Below are 21,508 nucleotides of genomic sequence, written 5' to 3'. Positions count from 1 at the left end.
TTACACAATATATACACAATTGGTTAGTGGAAATTCTTTAGTTGACTATTGAATTACATTCTTTCAAGATAGATTAAAACAAGCTAGAAAAGAAGTTCTATATGAGAACCTAAGTGCATGATGTTTTAAACCAAAATGTAAAAGCTAGAAAAAGATGAGGAGAGATGTATAAGAATTTAAAAGACATACAGTTGTAAATTTGAGGTGGTTATCCATGTCGGAAAACTTCCTGATAGTTCATTGTAAGATAAATCTCTGCATGCAAAAGCATGTTAGTGGGAGTAAGTAGGCATATAATGCACCAAAAATTCATAATGAGAAAGAATATAGAAAGCAAGTAGATTGATTTCATTCTATCACATGGACGAGGTCCTACTGGCTTGCATTTTACTAAGTATATATACATCCAATTGGTCTTTATAAATAAATTTAACAAGAGATGAATTTATATTGGCACCTAGAATGCTTATTAGTGTCATGTTGCAGGCAATTAAAACATGCCACATGGTTTCTGGACAGACTTTTCTTTTTGTGAAATCATTGGGTAAAGCAACCTTATCATCATGGTTCATACTGCAAAAACTGTAGTCATGCCCAAGACAATCAACATATTTTGAGGATATTCAAATTGCAGATGGGACTGAATGTGTCTCTTATCCTTCTCATTCTCTCTTATATCCTTCTTCACCCCCGTTTGCCTTGCCACTTAAGGTTTTTGGGTGTGTTTGCTATGTTCATAATTTGACTCCTGGTTATGATAAACTTGACTCTCGTTCTACTAAATGTGTCTTCCTTGGTTATTCCACAACTCATAAGGGATATCGTTGTTATAGTCCAGTTCTTCGTCGCTACTTTTCTAGTGCCGATGTCACATTTGTTTAGTCTAATCCCTATTTTCCTGTTGAGGTGTCTTTGGGAGAATTTACCCTTGAGCCCGATGTCATGTCTATTTTGCCACTTGCTCCATATCTCTCCTCCTCCAGTCTTGTTGCCTCCATGCTCCCTTGCTCCACCCCAGGTTTATACATGTCGACCACGCCCATCAGCTCCTACACCTCCACCATCATCCTTCCGGTCTTCAAATCCGATGTCACATGCACCTGAGACCTTGCCCATTGCCCTACGGAAAGGTACACGTTCTTGCACTACTCAACATCCTATTAGTCAGTTTGTATCCAATAGTTCTTTATCTCCTTTCCACTCTGGCTTTGTTTCCCATCTTTCTACTATTTCCACCCCAAAGACAATATAGGATGCCTTATCTGACTCTGGCTGGAGGCAAGCTATAGAATTGGAAATGAAGGCCTTGCATCAAAATGGTTCGTGCGAGCTTGTTCCAGTACCACCTACTAAAAAGACTGTTGGTTGCAAATGGGTATACACGGTTAAGTTTACCCTAATGGTTTAGTTGAACAGTTAAAAGCTCGTTTGGTTGCTAAAGGTTATACAGAGACATGTGGTATTGATTATGATGAGATGTTTTCTCCGGTTGCTAGAATTTCTTCTGTTCGTATTTTTATTTCTTATGCTGCTAATCTTAATTGGCCCTTATTTCAATTGGATGTCAAAAATGTCTTTTTACACGGGCATTTACATGAGGAAGTTTAAATGGAGCAACCCCCTAGGTTTGTTGCTTAGGGGTAGTATTAGGGTTGTGTCTATAAGTTAAAAAAGGATTTGTATGGTCCCAAGCAATCACCATGGGCATTGTTTGGAAAGTTCTCTGCTGCAGTTATGGAGTTTGGTCTTCAGTGATGTCAAGCAAATCATTTAGTACTTCACTTGCATATCAGTGCATGCTACATCCTCCTTGTGCTATAAGTGGATGACATTGTGATTACAGGTGATGATTCAGGAGACATTGCTCGATTGAAATTATTTTTACAACATAAGTTTCATACAAAAGATTTGGGAAAACTAAGATATTTTTAAGGGATTGAAGTTGCTAGATCTCGAACCGGTATCAATCTATCTCAAAGAAAATATGTACTTGATTTGTTAGAAGAGACAAGTCTTCTGGGTGCTCGTCCTGTTGACATTCCAATGGATCCTAATCAGAAATTAGTAAAGAATGAAGGGGAATTATTTGAAGATCATGGTAAGTATCGTCGTTTAGTTGGAAAGTTGAATTACCTTACTATTACTAGGCCAGACATTTCATATGCAGTTAGTGTTGTTAGTCAGTTCTTGGAGGTTCCTAGGGTTTCACATTGGGAAGCTGTTATTCGCACGGAGACAAAGGTTTAAACAGAGAAGCAAAAATAAACCTCTTTACTCAAACTTCCTCGCATGTTCTATAATATTTCTTATTATGATAGTTGCATTTTTCTTAACCCTGTTATCTAAGCCAATTACATGGCTTTGGCTCACTCATGATTATTATTAAGATTTTTTGCAATTAGATGATGACCCCTTGAGTTGAGACTTATTGTTGGTGGCAGCCTAACTTGTTGATGGATAATAAATAAATTAATATGAGAGATAGTCCATGTGGCTCAACTATCTGTGCTTTGTGAACTATAATTTTTATCATATTTGGAAGTTTATTTGGCTATTTTGTTATTTAGTTGTTTGTTTCTATTGGCATTAGATTTTTGAAGTTGTAGACTACTCTAGGTGTCTTGAACCAAGATTTGCTTTAGGGCTGACAAATATTGGAGACGAGTTTAGTCGTTGGAATTATGTTGACATTTCTTGTACATTTTATTTGAAGATATATGATTTTGATAGCTTGATAGTCTTGCAAATGTTTATAAAGCTCTAACTAAAATTTTGAAAAGACTTTGTATAGGGTAAATAGTAAATTACCTAAATGAAATAAACTAATATTGAAATATATTGCAGAAAGGTTTCTAATGGGTGAAATTTTGGCAAGCCCATTTGGGGTTTAGGATGTGACAATTTTAAGCTTGCCTTTTCTTGTAGCCACCTAAAAGAAAATTATAACACAATATGCAGTAATATTACTGGGTGAGAGAGTGCTAATAGATTAAATATAGAATACTCCAAGGCATTAAGACTCACATATTCTGAAGCGTATCACTTTTTTGGCTAGGAAGCGTTCCAGAAAGACTATTGCTTCCAAGAAACCTGACCATTGCATTACATCAAAACAGAAAACGGAAAAAAAAAAAAAGAAAAAGGAAACGAAAGCAAAACAATATGAAGTGGAAAAAAGAGTCGGACCAAAAAATCAAATTCTTATAAGTGGATGAGTGAAGATTTTAAAGCAAGGTAGCAGGAAACAGAGAGTAAGATTTTTACAGGTGTGTAAGAGAACTCCTATTGAACAAATCACTAGGTATTTGGCCGGTTAACTTGTTGAAACTCAAATCCCTGCATTTGAAAGAACCAAATAAATGAAAGATAATTCCAATTACAAAATTGACATTTCAGACAGAATTATAACTTACAATTTTTGTAAACTTCGGTATTCTCCAATATCAGAAGGAATATTTCCAGTGATCAGAGCATTTCTCAAATATCTTTGGAGTGAAAAAAGAAAATAGAGTACTTAGTGGTTAATACAATAAGATTAAATGTGAAACTAGACCAAAAAAAAAAAAAAAGTACATTTATTGTGTTCATATTATGCTAACTTACAAGTCTGTTAAGTTCTTCATGCTCCCAATGAAATCAAGGGAAGAGCTCACATTGTATAAATCACTAATCTGTCTGGACGATTATAGCCAAACATGAATGAAATAAATATTTTTTACAAAGTTCTTTTTTTTTTTTTTTTTGTGGGGGGGGAGGGAGAGAGAGAGAGAGAGAGAGAGCTTTAATCCATTACAAATATTTACTCACAGAGAATTCAATGAAGTCAACATAGAAAAACTGGATGGTATTGGACCTTCAAAGGAGTTCCCTTGAAATCTCCTACAAAAACAATTGGCTGACTTATTAAGAAGACCAATATCCATCGCAGACACAGGAGTTTGCCTTTGCTTTAATAAAATGCAATAAAATCTAGATAGAAATACAACAAAATATGCCTTTTTATCAACAAAAACGCATTTGAAGATGAAATTATATATATATAGCATAGCTTACAATTGCGTAAGTCCCGTCCAGTTCCCAATAAACTCAGGTATGTTTCCAGTGAAAGGAGTGTCTGATGCCCAACTGAAATTGGAGAAGCTCACTAATAGTAAGCCAAGCCCCAATAGGGAGAACGGGAAAAAAAAATAAAAAAAGGAGGGCAGTTTAAAACGTATAGAGGGGGAGTAGAAACAGTCTTGCTTACAGGACTCGCATTTTTCGAAGGTTAGCAAATGTTGAAGGAATTTCACCACCCACTCCAGAACTGTCTGCATAACTGTAATATTCATAAACCAAAATATCTTTCAAACGATCTATACAGATGCATAGTTTGAAATGTTGACACATGTATAGACATGCTTATACTCGAATAAAACACAAAAAGAAAAATTGGAACTTACAGTTGCTCTAGTTTGACCAAGTTACCAAGTTCTCGAGGGAGTGTTCCAGAGAAATTGTTATTACCAATAGACCTGCATAATACACATCCCACGAGTTTTTGGAATGAAAAATCATTATTGGTTTAATGAATAGTTAATAGTTTTAACTTAACTTTGTACTTGCCAAAAGAAAGTGAAAGGATGCGAATTCTTATAATTCATTTCTAAGGTATTAAATCAGCTTTTTCTACCATTAGGAAGGTTCTAATAATTAAGATATTTCTCAATGGTAACATGGAAAAATGAAAATCTAAAAAATACAGTTAATACACACCATACTCTGAACAACGTTTCTAAGTTTTACTATAGAATGCACAGCATTAAATTTCTTTTCATGAGATAATTGAATTCTTTCACATTTTATAGTTTGAGGTTTGTTGGTAGTCATCACTGTAATCAGTGAAGATTATCTGTATCAGCTTAAATTTGTTTTAGTCTAATGTATTGAACTGACCAAGAAAGAGAAATAATAATAATAATAATTGTGTAGGGTAAACGTCTCAAGCATCCTCATGGTTTTAAATGCATTGCTTCTCATATTTCATTAACTTGTCCATTAACCCCCCAGAGTTCAACAAATTTAATTCAACTAGATCTTTTGGATAAACCCAATGGAGTCCTAGTCGGGTATGTCAAATGGGAAATGGTATTAATTAATAATTACTTAGCAAGCAAAATAGCAAAAGTGACCATTCCGGAATAGAAGCAACAAAAAAAATTCATCATGGAACAATTCAAGAGGGCCATCAAGTAGTTTATCCACATTAAGTGTAGCAGAGGCACTTTTGTCAAACTTGTTTTTTTTTTTTTAATCATTTGGTAAATGAGTCTAATTCACATGAACAAGACCTTTCTCTCCGAAGCAAACTCCATTCTAGCAGTAGGAATCCTATTAACAAAATCTGGTTGTAATAATGTCACCAAGCTGCAGCATCACGATTTCATTACCAATATGTACCGCATGTCCCTCGTGCTTAAGAGGACAATGAACACAAAGTGATCATATTTCTGATTGAAAAATTATCTTAAATCAGAATATTATTATAATTCACATTATCTACAATATATTTGCAGTCTCTACTCAAACATGGCTAAAATTCAGTTCAAATAGACTTTTTATTATTATTAATAAGTGATTATATTAAGGAAAAAACCAGAGTATGCAAAAGCACAGTGACATATCTCAAGACTAAACATCACAGAAATTCCCAAGCTGAGAATGACAAACATATAAAGAATACTACCCAGGCCTAAAAACCTTGTTTGAAATACCTTATGATCTCTAACACCATCGATTTGTTTCTTATATAAGCTTGAGACATTAAACGGTAAGCCTTCTATCCCTGACATATTACAAGCATTTCTAACACTATTGTGAAAGGTTCTAGAGTTTCTCTCTCCAAATTATATAGACAAGTACAGCTAGCATGAGTTCAGAAATCATGCCCAGAAGCAACTGCCCGTTGAAGTGTTGGACCATAAGTTAATAGTTTTTTTTTTTTTGATAAGTATGAATGAATAGTTTTCTCCAAGCTAAATCCATGAAAGGTTGGACTTATAACATAAGCAATGCCATATTCTTTCGGAGCTCTCTAAATTGCTAACAATTTCTGCCTAGCTCTAACAGAAGAAGGAACACCATTGACTCTTTGTTGATTGATGGTACTATTTCTACCAATCAATTGGAAATCAACGAGCACGTTGTCCAGTTTTATTAAAAGTTGTTTACCGAACGGTTGAGTTGGAGTCCTGTGGTGGACAGTATTTCCTTTGATTCTATTGATGAGGTTGCGGCTAGTTGGTTAGAGAGATATTTTGAGGAAAAGGAGGTGTGGGAGGTTGTAAAAGCAATGAATGGTGATAACACGTCGGGTCTTGATGGCTACTCTATGGCGTTCATCCAAGCTTGTTGGGTTGTTTTGAAAGAGGACATCATGAAGGTCTTTTGTGAGTTCCATGCTAGTGGTAAGTTTGAGAGAGCCTTAATGCTACGTTCCTCGCTCTCATTCCAAAGATTCCAAGGTTGTTGATCCCAGGGATTTTTGCCCGATCAGTCTAGTGGGTGGCATCTACAAGATGATTGCTAAGACTCTTGTGAACTGGCTTAAGATGGTGTTGGAGAAGATTATTTCTAAGTCACATAATGCATTCATCCGAGGTAAGCATATTCTAGATCCTATTCTTATTGCCAATGAATACCTTGATAGCAATTGAGATCTGGAGAACCGGGGGTCATTTGCAAAATGGACTTAGAAAAAGCTTTATGATCATGTTAACTGGGATTTCCTACTGTGTATGCTGAGAAGATGCGGGTTTGGGAGGAAAATGTGCTCATGGATAGCTCATTGTATCAGATCTCCTCGGTGCGGTTCTCGGTTTTGGTGAATGGCTCACCCACAAGCTTCTTTAGCATCTCTCGTAGCTTTATGTAAGGGGATCCTTTGTCTCATTTGTTGTTTGTCATAGTGATGGAAGCATTGGGTAGGATGATTTCAACTGCAGTAAGTGGAGGTTTGTTGTCTGACTTCTCTGTGGGGACAGGGACTAATATCTCCTATCTTCTATTTCTTGATGATACCTTACTTTTCTATCGGGCTGACCCAAATCATATACGCAATTTATGAAGTTTATTCTTATTATTTGGAAATGTGTCAAGTTTGAAGACGAACATAGCCAAGTCGGAATTGGCTCCTATTGAAAATGCAGTTGGGTTGGCTAGGATTCTAGGTTGTGGGGTTGCGTCCCTGCCCTTTAAGTATCTTGATCTTCCATTGGGGGCTTCCTATAAGGCCAAGCATATATGGGACTATATTATTGAGAAGATAGAACGTCAGTTGGCTAGTTGGAAAATGTTGTATTTGCCTAAGGGTGGTAGGATTACCTTTATCAAGGGACTCTATCTAACTTACCTACGTACTTCATGTCCCTCTTCCTCTCCCTACAAGTGTTGCAAACTGTATTGAGAAACACCAACGTGATTTCTTATGGAGTGGGTTAGGTGAAGAATTCAAATATCACCAGGTGAGTTGGCCCAAGGTTTGTACGCAAATCTCTGAGAGAGGGTTGGGGATTAGGAACTTGTTGAAGCTCAATTATGCTCTCTTAGGTAAATGGCTTTAGCATTATGGGCTTGAGAGAAAGGCTTCATGGAGAGTGGAGGTGGACTCTAAATATGGAAGCTCATGGGTAGGGTGGTGTTCTAGTGAGCCCATTAGAGCATATAGGGTGGGTTTATGGAAGAATATTACGATGGGTTGAGAGAAGTTTTGTAGTCATAAAGAATTGAGGTGGGAGATGGATCCAAGGTTAGATTCTTGCATGATTTTTGGTGTGGGGATACGGCCCTTAAGGAAGCCTTTCCTATTTTATTTGGTATTGCACGCATTAATGATGCTTTTGTCGCAACTCTTGTGGAAGTTTCTAGAGGTTCCATTTAGTGAAACTTGAGCTTTACTAGGTGACTCATGATTGGGAGGTAGAAGCCTTTGCCTCATTCTTCAAGATGTAGTATTTAGCAAGAGTGAGACAGGAAGGGGAGGACGAGCTATGGTGGGTCCCTTCCAAAAAGGGTTTGTTTGGTGTTAAATCTTTCTACAGGATCATGGGTTGTTATGATTGTGTTTTTTCCTTGAAAAAATGTTTGGCGGACGAAGGTTCCGTTGAGGGTGGCATTTTTTGTGTAGTCGGCGGCCCTGAAAAAGATCCTTATCATAGACAATATCCGAAAGCAGCACGTCATTGTGGTTGATAGGTGTTGTATGTGCAAAAGGGATGGGGAGTCTGTGGGCCATTTTCTTCTTCATTGTGAGGTTGCTTGTGTCATTTCAAATGTTTTCCTCAGTCGATTTGAGTTGTCTTGGGTTATGCCTAGACAAGTATTTGATTTGTACGCTTGTTGGTGGACTGTTGGCAGCACTTGGAGTGCTATGATGTGAAAGATGGTGCCTTTGTTCCTTTTGTGGTGTCTATGGAATGAAATGAATGATAGAAGTTTTGACGACTGCGAGAAGACTTTGAAGGAGATTAAGTCCTTATTTTTAAATACTTTATATCTCTAGACAACTGCTTATATTTCTCCTGAGATAATTAGTTACCATGATTTTCTTATTCTTTTTGCACCTACTAATTAAGTGGCTACTCTTGTATATTCTCTGATCTACTATGCCATTAGTTCAGGAAAGCTAGTGATTCTCAAACAATATGATGTATTTGAATGCACACACCCAACACAATATGATGTATCTGTGACATAGTTTGATCTGAAAGGCATGGTCTTAATTTACAGGTTGCAAGTTATTGTCAACAAAAAAAGATTGCTATCGATGCTTCATGCTTTTAATTAAATTATATTTTGTTATAGAGAATGATTTGAAGTCTTACAGCAGTGTTAACTCCTTCAGGCTTCCTAGCTCCTTAGGGATGGTCCCCTGGAATGCATTATGGGCAATTGACCTGAACGAATAGAAAAAAAGAAGAAAAAAAAATAATAATAATGCCACATGTATAAACAACATAACAGGAAAAAAAAAAAAAAAAAATTGATAAGTAATTTCATTATCATTAATAAAGCATAAAGGGGGTACAACCCCAGTATACAGGAAAAAATAGAAATAAAAATAAATAACAGGAGTCAGAATTCAAACAAACTTGGAGACTGTCAAGCGGTTTGCATGAGAAAATATGGAGAAGAAGAGGAGGCTTGCAAAACATACGTAACCTACTTCACACTTTATTATATATGTTGAACAATATACCAAGCTGACCAAAATCCCATGTAAACTAAACTGACTAAAATATCCCTATAACAAAATCCCAACAACTCTTCAAGTTAGAGCATATATATCATGTAAACTCATCTTAGAACAAATAAACTCTAACCAATTACGACATAAAGATTTGTAAGCATGTCAGCCAATTGGTCTCCTGACTTCACAAATAGTGTAGAAATATCTCCATTAATGTATCTTGTTTCGAATGAAATGATAACCAACCTTTGTTCTTGGTTCTTTCATGGAAAACCAGTTTAACGCAATATGTAACACAATTGGTTATCACAAAATAATGGAATATGAATAGGAGCTGAAAATCCAATCTCCTAAAGAAAATGTTGTAACCATATCAATTCACTAGTAGTATAAGCCATTGTCCTGTACTCTACTTTTGTACTAGATCATGCCACCACTATTTGTCTCCCTCTTCCAAGTGACCAGATTGCCTCTTGCAAATATACAATATCATGTAGTGAATCATCTATCTGAAGGAGAACTTGCCCAATTTGTGTCAATAAAACCTTCTAACCTAAGATGTCCATTCCTTCTATACAGTATCCCAAGACCAGGAGCTCTCTTCAAATATCGGTGACTACTTCCCAATGTAAAACCAAGGAGCCTCCAAAAACTTACTAACAGTAATTGCATATGAAACATCTGGCCTGATAATAGTAAAGATAATTTAAATTTCCAACTAAAAGACCATACACAATACCTGCTAAGATCCTCAAAAAATTCTCCTTCATCCTTCTATAGTTTCTGATTAGGATCCATTGGCATCTCAACAAGACGAGCACCCAAAAGACTCATATCTCCTAATAAATCAAGTAAATACTTTCTCTGAGATAAATTAATGCATGTTCGAGATCTAGCAACTTCAATTTCCAGAAAATATCGAAGTTCGCCCAAATCCATTGAATGAAACCTTTGCTGCAAAAACTGCTTCAATCGATCAATGCCTTCTAAATCATCTCCAGTAATCACGATATCATCCACATATTCCACAAGGGGAATATAGCTTGCAGCCTTGCACTAGTATGCAAGTGAAATACTGAATGATTTGTCTAACGTTTCTGGAGACCAAATTCTAATATTGCCTCAGAGAATTTTCCAAACCACTCCTTTGGTGATTGCTTAAGACCATACAAAGCTTTTTTCAACTTACAGACACGACCTTAATATTCCTCCTGAGCAACAAACCCAAGTGGTTGCTCCATATAAACTTCCCCGTGTCGTCCCCAAGCAAAAAAAGCATTTTCGAAATCCAGTTGAAATGAGGGCCAATCTAGATTAGGGGCCAATCTAGATTAGCAACCAGAGAAATGAGTACACAGAGCAAAGAAATGTTGGCTACTGGAGGGAACGTTTGATCATAAACAATACTATACGTCTGGGTATAACCCTTAGCAACCAAGCAAGCAATCATTCAACAGATCCATCTAGGTTAAACTTAATTGCGTATACCCATTTGCAACCAACCGTCCGTTTACCAGGAGGTAACGGAACAAGCTATTTTGGTGCAAGGCTTCTATTTCCACTTCCATGGCTCGCCTCCAACCCAAGTCAGATAAAACATCTTGCACTGTCTCTAGGATATGAACACTAGAAAGATGGAAAATAAAGCAAGAAATTGAATGAGATAACGAACTAGTGGATACAAACTGGCTTCTAGGATGTTGGGTAGTACAAGAACGTTTACCTTTCCGAAGAGCAATAGACGAAAGCAGTTAGAAGAGAAGGACTATTTGAGCTACTCAAAATATGTGCACAAACTGACTCATGCTCAAGTTTCAACCCAATGAGAAATTTAACAACATCCACATCTTGACGTTGCTTCTCCATAACTTTCATGTTAGCAGATGGCGATTGATACATATTGCGCCCCTTACAACCTGATTGTAATACTCTTCAACACTTTGAGACCCATGTTCAAGCCCAAAATATTGTCTACACACCTCCTAAATCCAAGTGATATTCCCAATACTAGAATACATATGCTTGAAATGATCCCAAATATCCTAGGCAGTTAGGAGATAAATACAAGAAGATCCAATGTGAGGTTTGATACTCTTCAACATAAGGGAGATAATTAGATTATCTTCCTGGTACCAAAGGCTAGTAGAACTAGAGTCCAAAGGTTTTCCCGATGTCTTATGATGATACATGCCCTTACCTCTCAGAAATACCTCCACATATCGTGCCTAATAAGCATAATTTTTTCCATTAAGTTTCACATGTGTCATAGGAGCATTAATCAGAGAAGCTGAAGTAATCAAATCTGATTTAGTGGGCATAATGTCTATCTAATCCACCACAAAGCGTACGAACAGCAACAATTAACCCTAAAAAACTCAAACTAGAACACTGCAAGCAACAAACCACAGTCACTTGCTTAAAGGTCCATGGAAAATGTTGTAAGAGGCCAAAGAACCACAACAACGAGCAAGACACCCACAACCAGTACTAAAATAGGTCAAATAACCACACCAACAAGTTTCAAACTCACTAATATTGCTGAAATAAGATGAAAAAAAAAAAATCACAAGACACGGCCCAAACCGAAGCAAAAACAACCTAGAAATTGCTGAAATCAACAGAACTCGGCTGAAATATGCATATATTGGCCGAAAAATACTCAAAAAGTATCTGAATTAGCCGAAATAGACCGAAAACTCAAGTGACCCAGCCGAAACATCCCCTTACCGGCCAAAACACACAAGCAATCACAAAAACCGGACAAAACGAGCTGCCGCCCGTGGACCCATTTGACACGAACCAGGTTGACTCAATCGTTGTCGAGTTGATCCAACAACCAACTTCGTTGATGGACTAGCGTGAATAAATGCAAGGGATAAATACAAAATCAGTCCTTATGGTTGGCTTAAATTACAAATTGCTCCATGTCGTATTAAAATGAACTCAGACGTCCTTGCAGTATGCCAAAAAACAATTTAGTCCCCGGAGTCGAATTCTGTTAAAACATTTGACGGATTCCGTTAAGTGCCACGTCAGCGCCAATAAAATGCTAACCCGTGTCACTCTTAATAAAAAAAATATAAATATATAAAACTAAAAAAATTAATTCTTTATATTTAAAATAAAAAATAAAAAATAAAAAATAAAAATAAGCCATTTCCAACACACAACATAGGACCACTTAATCGGATTGCACAGCGTCTTGAGCGCCTCTTTGAGCAAGAACCTCCTAGCTTCGAAGCTTAGAATCACTGATGTAGATCGGCAAGCCTCATCTGCAAGCTCATCTATAGCCCGTCCGGACGGGCCTAAACCCAAGAGCCTCGTCTGAAGTCCTCGTTCGGAGACCGTCCGGACGCCTATGTTATTTGTTGCTTTATTTCCAGCTTTATTCCTTTGACAGTCCGGACAGCATTATGCCCCATCCGGACGAGCTCCATAGAATTGCAATCCGAGTTAGTTTCGTAGCTTTGTTCCTGTTTTAGGTTTTATGTGCGTGGCCGTCCAAACAGCCTTAAGTTCCGTTCGGATAAGCTCTGTAGAATTGCAATCCGAGTTAGTTTCGTATTATTTTTAGGGTTAGGGTTTGGGGGCCTATAAATACATGCTTATAGCCTTCAGAAACGCAGTTGTTGATTATATATGAGTTTGTTTAATAAGAATTACTCAGAGTTAAGTTTCTTCTTGATTTTCCTTCAAAACCTAGAGAGTATCTAGTGTTTTAGAGAAAATTTCTCAGATCCTTTGATAGAATCAAGATCTAGAAATACCTATCCGTTCTTTAATGTTGTTATTCGCTGCAGCCCTCTAAGTCACGCTGCATTAATCACCCACTTTAACGAACAAGTTTGGATTCAAACAAGCGAACTGAAGAGCGAGCCAGAGAAACAAAGACAGCAAAAAAAAGTTACCCTAAGCAGAGACCGACCATTTTCGGGCTACTTCTATCTAACTCCCGCAGCAAGACCTTCTCCCCGCCTGCTTCATCCTCAATCCCCCGCGCCTCTTCCTCTCTGGATCCAAGCTCCCAAACACCATTCTCCAAAAGCCATTCAAAGGCAAAGTTCTAGAAACCGAAGATCAGCTGAAGAGAATTCTTTGGGAAGTAAGAGCTAGGATAATTGGGAAGGGTAACTTTCCTAAGACTAGAGAGAATCTTCTCCTAGTGTCTTTATGGAATCTACCTGCAGATTTGTTGATATAAAATGTTTTCTGCAGGATGTGATTTTGTAGTGTTTTGTTGTTTAGTTTTGCTTCTATAAGGCCTACTCTGGTTTGGGAGTTGTGGCTGGTTGGTTTTTTTTTGCAGGATTTGTCTTTGCTTAGTTTAGGTGGATAGGTCTCTGTGAGGCTTTGGTTTTGCTCTTTGCAGGGCTTGTAAATTGGTGCTACCTGGTGTTTTGGTTTTGAGCTTTAATGAAGTTTGCTTATTCATCAAAAAAAAGTTCTAGAAACCGAAAGGTCCAAAGCGCAGAGAGAGAGAGAGAGAGCCCTTACAGCCCCTACTCTACACTATCCCCACAAGCTTCGATCATGTACATGCCCATGATTTGCGCCATTTGAGCTCCAACTCAACAAAAAAATGCAAGAGATTTATGAGGTTTTCGAGATTGTGTCTATGTGTGTGCATCGCTCCCTTTCAATGTCACAGCCGGTTTCGCAAGGGAGGTTGGTGAGGTCAGCGTCAGGTTCAGGTTGCAGCCTCTGCAGTGGCTCAAAGGCCACCTAGGAATGTTTGGTTGAACCTGTGTGATACACCTAAAGAACAAATTACTATTGGAGCTTTTTTTAATATTTCACATACTACGATTGACCTAATATATGCCTGATGTAGAACTTATCACATACCCACACAACTCTTACAATCCATACCATCTGAGGTATCACAGAGATGCTGCATTGATATCTTAAGGTTAATATTTCAGGTACCTCTTTTTTTTCTACTTTTTCTTTTTTTAACATGTTGGCGTTTGGATCATTTCCTCTATAACCTACCTTTGTCTCCTATCTTTTTGCGAGCAAGTCTTAATCTGCCATTGAAGAAACAGCAGCCTACCAACGACAACAAAAACCAATTTTAAATTCAGCAAGCTTAACCTTTTTCCTAAAATACCATGAGAGCGATATAAGGAGATTGTAATGTGATGCGTAGCTAGGTGACTATGCAGTAACTCATGAACTAAATTGGTAAACTTTTTGGAAAAAATTTTCAATGAGAAATGAACGGTTTCTCCCTATACTTACAGTCCCTCCAGAGCGGTCAAATTTCCAATAAATGCTGGCAAGGTACCCGTGAAGTAATTTTGATCAATCTTCCTACAAAATTCCAAACAAAAAATAATAATCACCGGCTCCTAATTCTTGCATCTAAGAATAAAAAACGCACATCATGATATGAAAAATAATGTCACTTTTTAATTCAAAAATGTAAAAAGATGATGGTCCATTTTCACAAATTAAACGCCAAGAGAAGGTACTGAGAAAATCCATACAAAAATGTCAGATATCTCAAAGCCACAATATCTTCTGGAAAAGCTCCCAGCTTGTTTAGAGCATACACTCTCCTGGAAAAATGAATAAACAGTTAGCCTGCAATAAGAAAATGTGATTTTTCAATTACCATACAACCTAATAACTAAAATCTTGACACACAAAATATATTTATCAAACTGACAGATTCTAGTTTGCACTTGAACGAAGAAAGTCCATCTTTCGATTTGTATTGGCTGCTAAAAATGGTTGAGAAAATCTTCGATTGCTTCTGTGGTCTGCACTTGGAAGCAGACTTAGAAGACGCGCTGTGCTTAGTTTGCAAATGTGTGTTCAATCCTGAGGAGCACTGGGTTTTTGGACCCATTGAAGACATAGAGAAATCGACAAAATCTTTTCCTTTTCTATGTGCGTGTGCTTTTGTTTTAGCGGAAGCTTTCAATGTAAACGCTGGATTATCGTCCATTGATAGCCTCGGCGAGCCGTTCGAGGAAGTTAGAGATGGCCCATGGCGGCTCTCCTCGCGTTTTCTACACAGCATTTCATTTCAAATCATAGGCCAGTTTTCAAATGAAAGTGATTCTTTACGAATAGGCCTCCGGGTGAAGGCCTCCACCCCCTCCTTTGCGGAATTTGGATTTTGGAAGTGCAAGCGTAAAATTGTCAAAAAGAAAAGGAAATAATAATAATAAATGACAATTTTGCCCTCTCTCCTTAAAGGGGAATAGGATCCTCTCCATTTCAAAATCCCTCCATTTCCTCTATTTAGTGCATTTTGAAGGGTATTGCATTTAATGCACTACCCTTATTAAAACTTTTGGACAACACTACCCTTCACAATGCACTAAATGGAGGAAATTGAGGGATTTTGAAATGGAGAGGATCCTTTTCCCCTTAAAGGAGTGGCTCTTTTTCCGTTCATTTAAACCGAAGATGATCTTAGTCCTACTTTACGTGCGACGTCATTAAGGGCTATAAATGAAATAAAAGACGTACACAGACATGCTTGAACTGGACAAGGCTTGAATTAGATTAAACTCGATTTGGGCTCAATTTATTTATTAATCAAACGGAATTTGAACAAAAACTTAGGCTTATTTAATAAACTTAGGCTCGTATAAGCTTGCATCAACTCCTATAAACTAGTATAACTTCATTTTTATTATTTTTAATTTTGTAATGAAAACATGTGTGATTATTTACAAATATAAAAATAAAATTTCTTTGTAATTTAATAAATATAACTTGAAATATTATAATTGAGAATTGTGTTATAGTGGGTTTATGTGTATGTATATGTGTAACATAAACATATAAACTCGGATTATATTGTTTAATATTTGAGTTAATTTTTCTAATTACTCAAATAATAAATTTTAGTCATAATTAAATAACTAATAATTAGTATAAATTTACAAAAAAAAACAATCACGACATTTATTTTATACATGGATTGAATTAGTTAATTGAGTAGCTCATTAACAAGTTTGAGCTCATTCAATATAAGCTCAAGCTCATGTTCGAACAAAAAAAAAAAAAAATTAAACGACCAAATTTGAAAATTACATGTTCAGATTGGCTTGATTATAGTCATACTTCCACCTCCATTACAAAAATTTTGATGTTTAACGACTACCTATAATGACTTTTTGGGCCAAAAAAGGTCACTAAGAGGTTAGTGACATGCCTGTAGTGACATTTTTAAAACGGCAATAGTTTGTTAGACTAGCAACAGGGAAATTACGTTTTTACTGTAAACAGTAAAAATGTTATTAAATTTTTGGGTTAAATATTTGCCCCCTAAGGTTTTAACACTGTATTTTTTTTTTCTCTTTTAGAGTTTCATTTTTATCAAATAAGGTACCTGTGATCTCATAAAGACCAAGATGGTACATCCGTTAAAATTCTATCTAAAACTTAACGGAACACCATGTCAGCACCAATCAAATTTCACTACGTGCCATATAATTATCTTTTTTTAAAAAAAAAAATAAAAAGAATAAAAAATTATAATTTTTCAAAAAAAAAAAAAAAAAGATTAGGTGGCTCGGCCACCCCAAGGAGCCCAACTGTTAGTCTCTTGTGGCTGTGGCTGTTCGTACGTCGGCCATTGAGGAAATGGTGGTGGTCAAAGAGCTGAAAAATGCCATTCATGCACCCAATCTGCTTCTGCAGATCTTGGTTTTCTTCTGTTAAGGAACGCAAAAGCCTTGCAGACATTTTTTACGGCGTCCACAAAGCAAAAAGGTGTAATCACTCTCTAATTAAGCTTCCCTTAATATCCCATCTCCAAGAATGAATGAGGAAGCATTAGCACTCCAGGCATAATATACGTTTCAGAATATTAAGATTTAAGAGCATATAATCGTACAATGAAAGCAGTACTCCAGTTGGCCATGGGGTGGCTCGACCACCCCCATGGCCAAAGGGGGTCAGCTACTGGCCAAGGCGTGGTTATGGCTACCCCAAATTTTTTATTTTATTTTATTTTTTTAAAAAAAATAATCTTTTAATTTGTTTTTAAAATTAATTATATGACATGTGACGATTTTTTATTTGTGCTAACATGACATTCCATTAAGTTTTGGACGAAATTTTAACGGATGTGTCATCTCCGTCTTTATGAAAATTACAAGTATCTCATGTGATAAAAATGAAACCCTAAGAAGAAGAAAAATAAAGCATTTAAATCCTATGGGCAAAAGAGTATTTAATCCTAAATTTTATTATTATTTTTTTTCCCGATTTTTTTTTTCCAAAAAAAATATATATTTTCATTGCTTCTCCCATCTACATTCACCTCTCTCTCTCTCTCTCTCTCAATAAATTTAGGTAGACAAAATATATATATTAACACCTCACATCAATTAATGTGACATAAAGATGATAAATAAATGTAAAAAGTAGTTTTATTCAAAATAAACTTACTACACCAATTAAGATGGGACAAGATTTCCTCTAAATGGTTTCTACAAAACACCATAAAAAAGATATTTGATATCTATCTCTTTTTCTTTTTTTCTTTTTTTAAATAAAAGCTTTGACTTCATTTCATAATAAGACCTAGAGTACAAGACTCTAATCAGAAAGTTTCAATAGAAAAAATCTACTAGGGATCTCCTATATCCAAATTTTTTCAATATCTTCACGTGCTGCCAGTTTTGCCGGTCCATGGGTTGCCCCATTTGCTTCTCGCTTGACATGCATCATCTCCCATTTTGTAAAACCAGCTAAAGCTCCTCTAACATCCTCAATGATTTGTCCATATCTGCTCCATATAGATCCATACCTATTTATGGCCTTAACGACCACCTCAGCATCACCCTCTAAAATAATGTCATACATTCCTAAATCTCTGCAAAATTCTGCTGCACATAGCGCCCTCATAGATTCTGTTGTGGCTGGTTCGGGATAAGCTTCCCTAGTAAAACTCAGTGCTGCACTAACTAGTCCTTCAGAGTCCTTGAGTTTAACTAGTCCTTGAGAGTCCTCTTATTAATCTTACTATTACATAATTTTTATCTATTAATTTGAGAGTGTGTAATAGTTCTAAACCTTTTATTAACTTTTCTTACAGTTACTAATCGAAAATCTCAAACTAAGTAATAATATTTTTAAGCTTATTAATCAACTCATTGAATAACAGGAATTAGTCATACAAGTTCTTTGAATTATAAATTTTAGAACAAGCAAAATAATAAATAAATTTCTAGGAAAATTTAACCGCATACTTTTATTAACTAGAAAATTCAAGAAAAAAAAAAATCAAACTCTATTGTATTTGTCTATGCTCAGGAATCAGAAAAAAAAAAGAAAAAAAAGTAAGTACCTATTGTTGTGAGAGAGAAAGAGAGACATACAATTTCGTTATGTGACACACTGTATCATTATTGTAATTACAGTCGCACTTGATGGCCGGGTTATTCGCGGGGTCTTCGAACTCCGTGTCGTTAACGGCAGATCCGGTACATGGCTCTCCACTTATGTTCCATAAAGCTACCGCCGGAGCATTCCATTTTTGGAGTATTGAGTTCAAAGCGGCAACTGCTCGCACCATTCCAAAAAATAAAAAAATAAAAAAACCATTTTCTCTTGAGAGTCATACAATAAAACCATAATTATATAGGAACCGATTTATATGTATAAAATCCCATGGGTGGGATAAATATGATAAATTTAGATGAGCTGATCGACGGGATATCCTTTTGTTATATTTGTAAATAAAATTGAGGTGAGCTTTAAATTATATGTTGTTGTACAGTACTCCAAATACCTTGTTTATAAGCTTGTTCATAATTTTAATATTTCTTTTTAATTAATTATCAAGTTTACAACAAATCCATTTTTTGCCGTTGGAGTTACCTACCATTTTCACATAAAAATACATTAGAAGTGTTACAAATAAATTTTTACTAGCATTAACAGCAGTTTCTCTTTAATTTTTCTTAAAGTTTTTTAAAAAAATTCCCTTATGATGTAATAAAGGACGTCAGAAGATTCCATCATGTAATAAACGAGGTAATGGTCCATTGTCAATGCGCATGGATTATTTTTTTTTGGTAAACAGTCACTGCGCATGGATTAGGATCCTTATGGTTCTTATCCCATGTGAATATGTGATGGGTGTGGGGACGAATTTAATCCGGGTGGGTCCAACATAACTTTAATTGAGATCAAACTAAATTTTAGATGAATACATGTAAATATAAATATATAAATATTTTTAATTTTTAATTTTTAATTTTTTAATTATATATAAGTATTTAATTATAAATAAATATATTGACTATATAATATGCATATTAAAAAGAATGAGGAGGTGTGCCATCACTAATAGGTGTCAATAATTAGAGGAACGTGGACCAGATAAAGGTACATGTTGACAAGTGATTCTCAATTGTGTTGACATCCTTAATTCAACCTTAATTAAGAAGGACAAAAAAAAAATGATAAATTAATGAATACCAATTCAACTGAAAATGTTAAGAGAATGGTAAATATCATTTCATTTATTTTGCCCCCAAATTGTGAATAACTATGGATTGTTGTTTGAAATGAAAAGAAGGGCGATGAACCTTTGTTTTGTTTTTTGTTTTTTTTTCTTGTCATTTGTTTACTGAAGACAAATATATTACTAAAAATTTCAAAACACAAAATATTTTTATAAAATCAAGTAATGCTAGAAGTTTTTATAAAGTCCTCATAAAGTCATCTCAAATATGATGTGACTTTTAAAATTACCGTTGAATTTGAGATGTGATTTATTAACCGTTAATTTATTGGTGATTTTAAAAGTCACGCTTGACTTTTATAGGAGTAAAAACTAACTTATTATTTTAAAGATTAAATAATATTTAAAAATAAAATAAAATTAGAGTGGCTATGTGGCCATCCAAGTGGAAGAGGGATGGTTGTGAGGTCACCCATAATTTTTTCTCTTTTTGTTCTTAATTTTTAATTTTTTTTATAAGTAGGACTTTACATCTTTTTAAGTTTATGAAAATAGGCAATTAGACCCCCAAAAAAAAAAAAGTTTATCAAAATAAAAATCTTTATTCTATATAACCTTTTTTTTCAAATATTTTTTCCACCAAAAATATACTTCTCTAAATTATTTTAATCTTTATGTTACATCGTACACTTTATCGGTAAAAAGAAGCAATTGTGAATTTGTGATAGATCCAAAATCTAAATCTCAAACACAATAGATGTCGGAACCAAAGCTAGAAAAAAAAAAAAAAAGAAAAAAAAAGGAAGGAACAAGTTTATAAGAATGAGGATGGTGTGTGGAGCTCTCCTTGGCTGAGAACGAAAAGGTTTTATCTGGGAAGTGTTTTTTCAGAGAGCTAGCCGACAGAAAACTGTTTTGAAATTTGATTGATTAAACTTGATCTCTTAGTTTTATGATAAAATATTCTCATAATTCTTTAATACTAAAAGATGACCCACCGTTCTTAAATGACAAAAATATGAACAGAATCAAACAATAATTAAATTGAAAAAAAAAAAAACCCAAACCTATAACCTTAAAAAATAATAATAATAATTAAAAAAAAAAAACAGTAGATCTAGCAGCAGTAAGGACAACATAAGAGATCAGTTCATAGTTCCAAAAAAAAAAGAGTTCATAGTTCATACTGCTAATGATTAAAGGGGAGATGGATCCCTTGTAACCTTTTCCCGCATTTGATTAAAAAAAAAAAAAAAAAGGGAGATGGATCGACCAGTACGTACCCTTACTTCTGCTTGTATTATCACTTCAATTAATTATGCATGCACGTACACAGAGAGAGAGAGAGAGAGAGAGAGAAAACCTTCAGATGGGTCTGTAGTAGCATTTTGAGCTTTGGAAACCTAAAACGATAAGAAGAAGAAGCAACAGAGGCAGAGAAAGTAACATTGAGCGAAAATGGAATATTGCTTCAATCTCAAATTCATCTTCTTCCCCTTAACAGAAGATAGTTCGATTCGGTGAGTACTGGTGCTATATAGGTCCATGAGTCAATTACCTACTACCTAGAGTCAAGTCGTGTTTTCACACTTCAAAAAAAAAAAAAATGGTGTTTTCAGATATTTTTTGTTTTATCAGTTAAATTTGATTGGTGAGTAGGCAACATCAGCTCCTATAATATCTTTCTTCTTGACCACGCGTGGCCGGGCCCACCAAAAACCCACCATAGTTGACAAAATAATTATGCAGCCAATCGTTAATCGACTTGTCTTCTTATAAATTGAAAATTCCCCCCACGGCCCCATCCACGTAGAATTTTCAGGAGACATGATAGATTCTAA

At 35.5% G+C, this 21,508-nt stretch overlaps 1 protein-coding gene across 1 annotated transcript in view; it reads right to left on the bottom strand.

The window, feature by feature from the left end:
• Positions 1-21,508, bottom strand: part of LOC132191022 (probable LRR receptor-like serine/threonine-protein kinase At1g56140) — a 50,033-nt gene that overhangs the window by 28,230 nt on the left and 295 nt on the right. The window contains exons 2-15 of the mRNA XM_059606040.1: positions 21,031-21,070; positions 18,577-18,760; positions 14,719-14,790; positions 14,471-14,542; positions 8,862-8,933; positions 4,443-4,514; positions 4,247-4,318; positions 4,054-4,125; positions 3,808-3,879; positions 3,604-3,675; positions 3,414-3,485; positions 3,265-3,336; positions 3,025-3,090; positions 190-255 (exon numbers count right to left, since the gene is read on the bottom strand). Coding sequence (XP_059462023.1) covers positions 190-255; positions 3,025-3,090; positions 3,265-3,336; positions 3,414-3,485; positions 3,604-3,675; positions 3,808-3,879; positions 4,054-4,125; positions 4,247-4,318; positions 4,443-4,514; positions 8,862-8,933; positions 14,471-14,542; positions 14,719-14,790; positions 18,577-18,760; positions 21,031-21,070 — 1,076 coding nt within the window. The remainder of the gene's footprint in view (positions 1-189; positions 256-3,024; positions 3,091-3,264; positions 3,337-3,413; positions 3,486-3,603; positions 3,676-3,807; positions 3,880-4,053; positions 4,126-4,246; positions 4,319-4,442; positions 4,515-8,861; positions 8,934-14,470; positions 14,543-14,718; positions 14,791-18,576; positions 18,761-21,030; positions 21,071-21,508) is intronic.

The sequence above is a fragment of the Corylus avellana genome, chromosome ca8, assembly GCF_901000735.1.
Source record: "Corylus avellana chromosome ca8, CavTom2PMs-1.0".
Classification (NCBI taxonomy): Eukaryota; Viridiplantae; Streptophyta; class Magnoliopsida; order Fagales; family Betulaceae; genus Corylus; species Corylus avellana.
The sequence above is the reverse complement of the archived record's forward strand: the minus strand, read 5'-3'. Positions and strand labels throughout refer to the sequence as shown.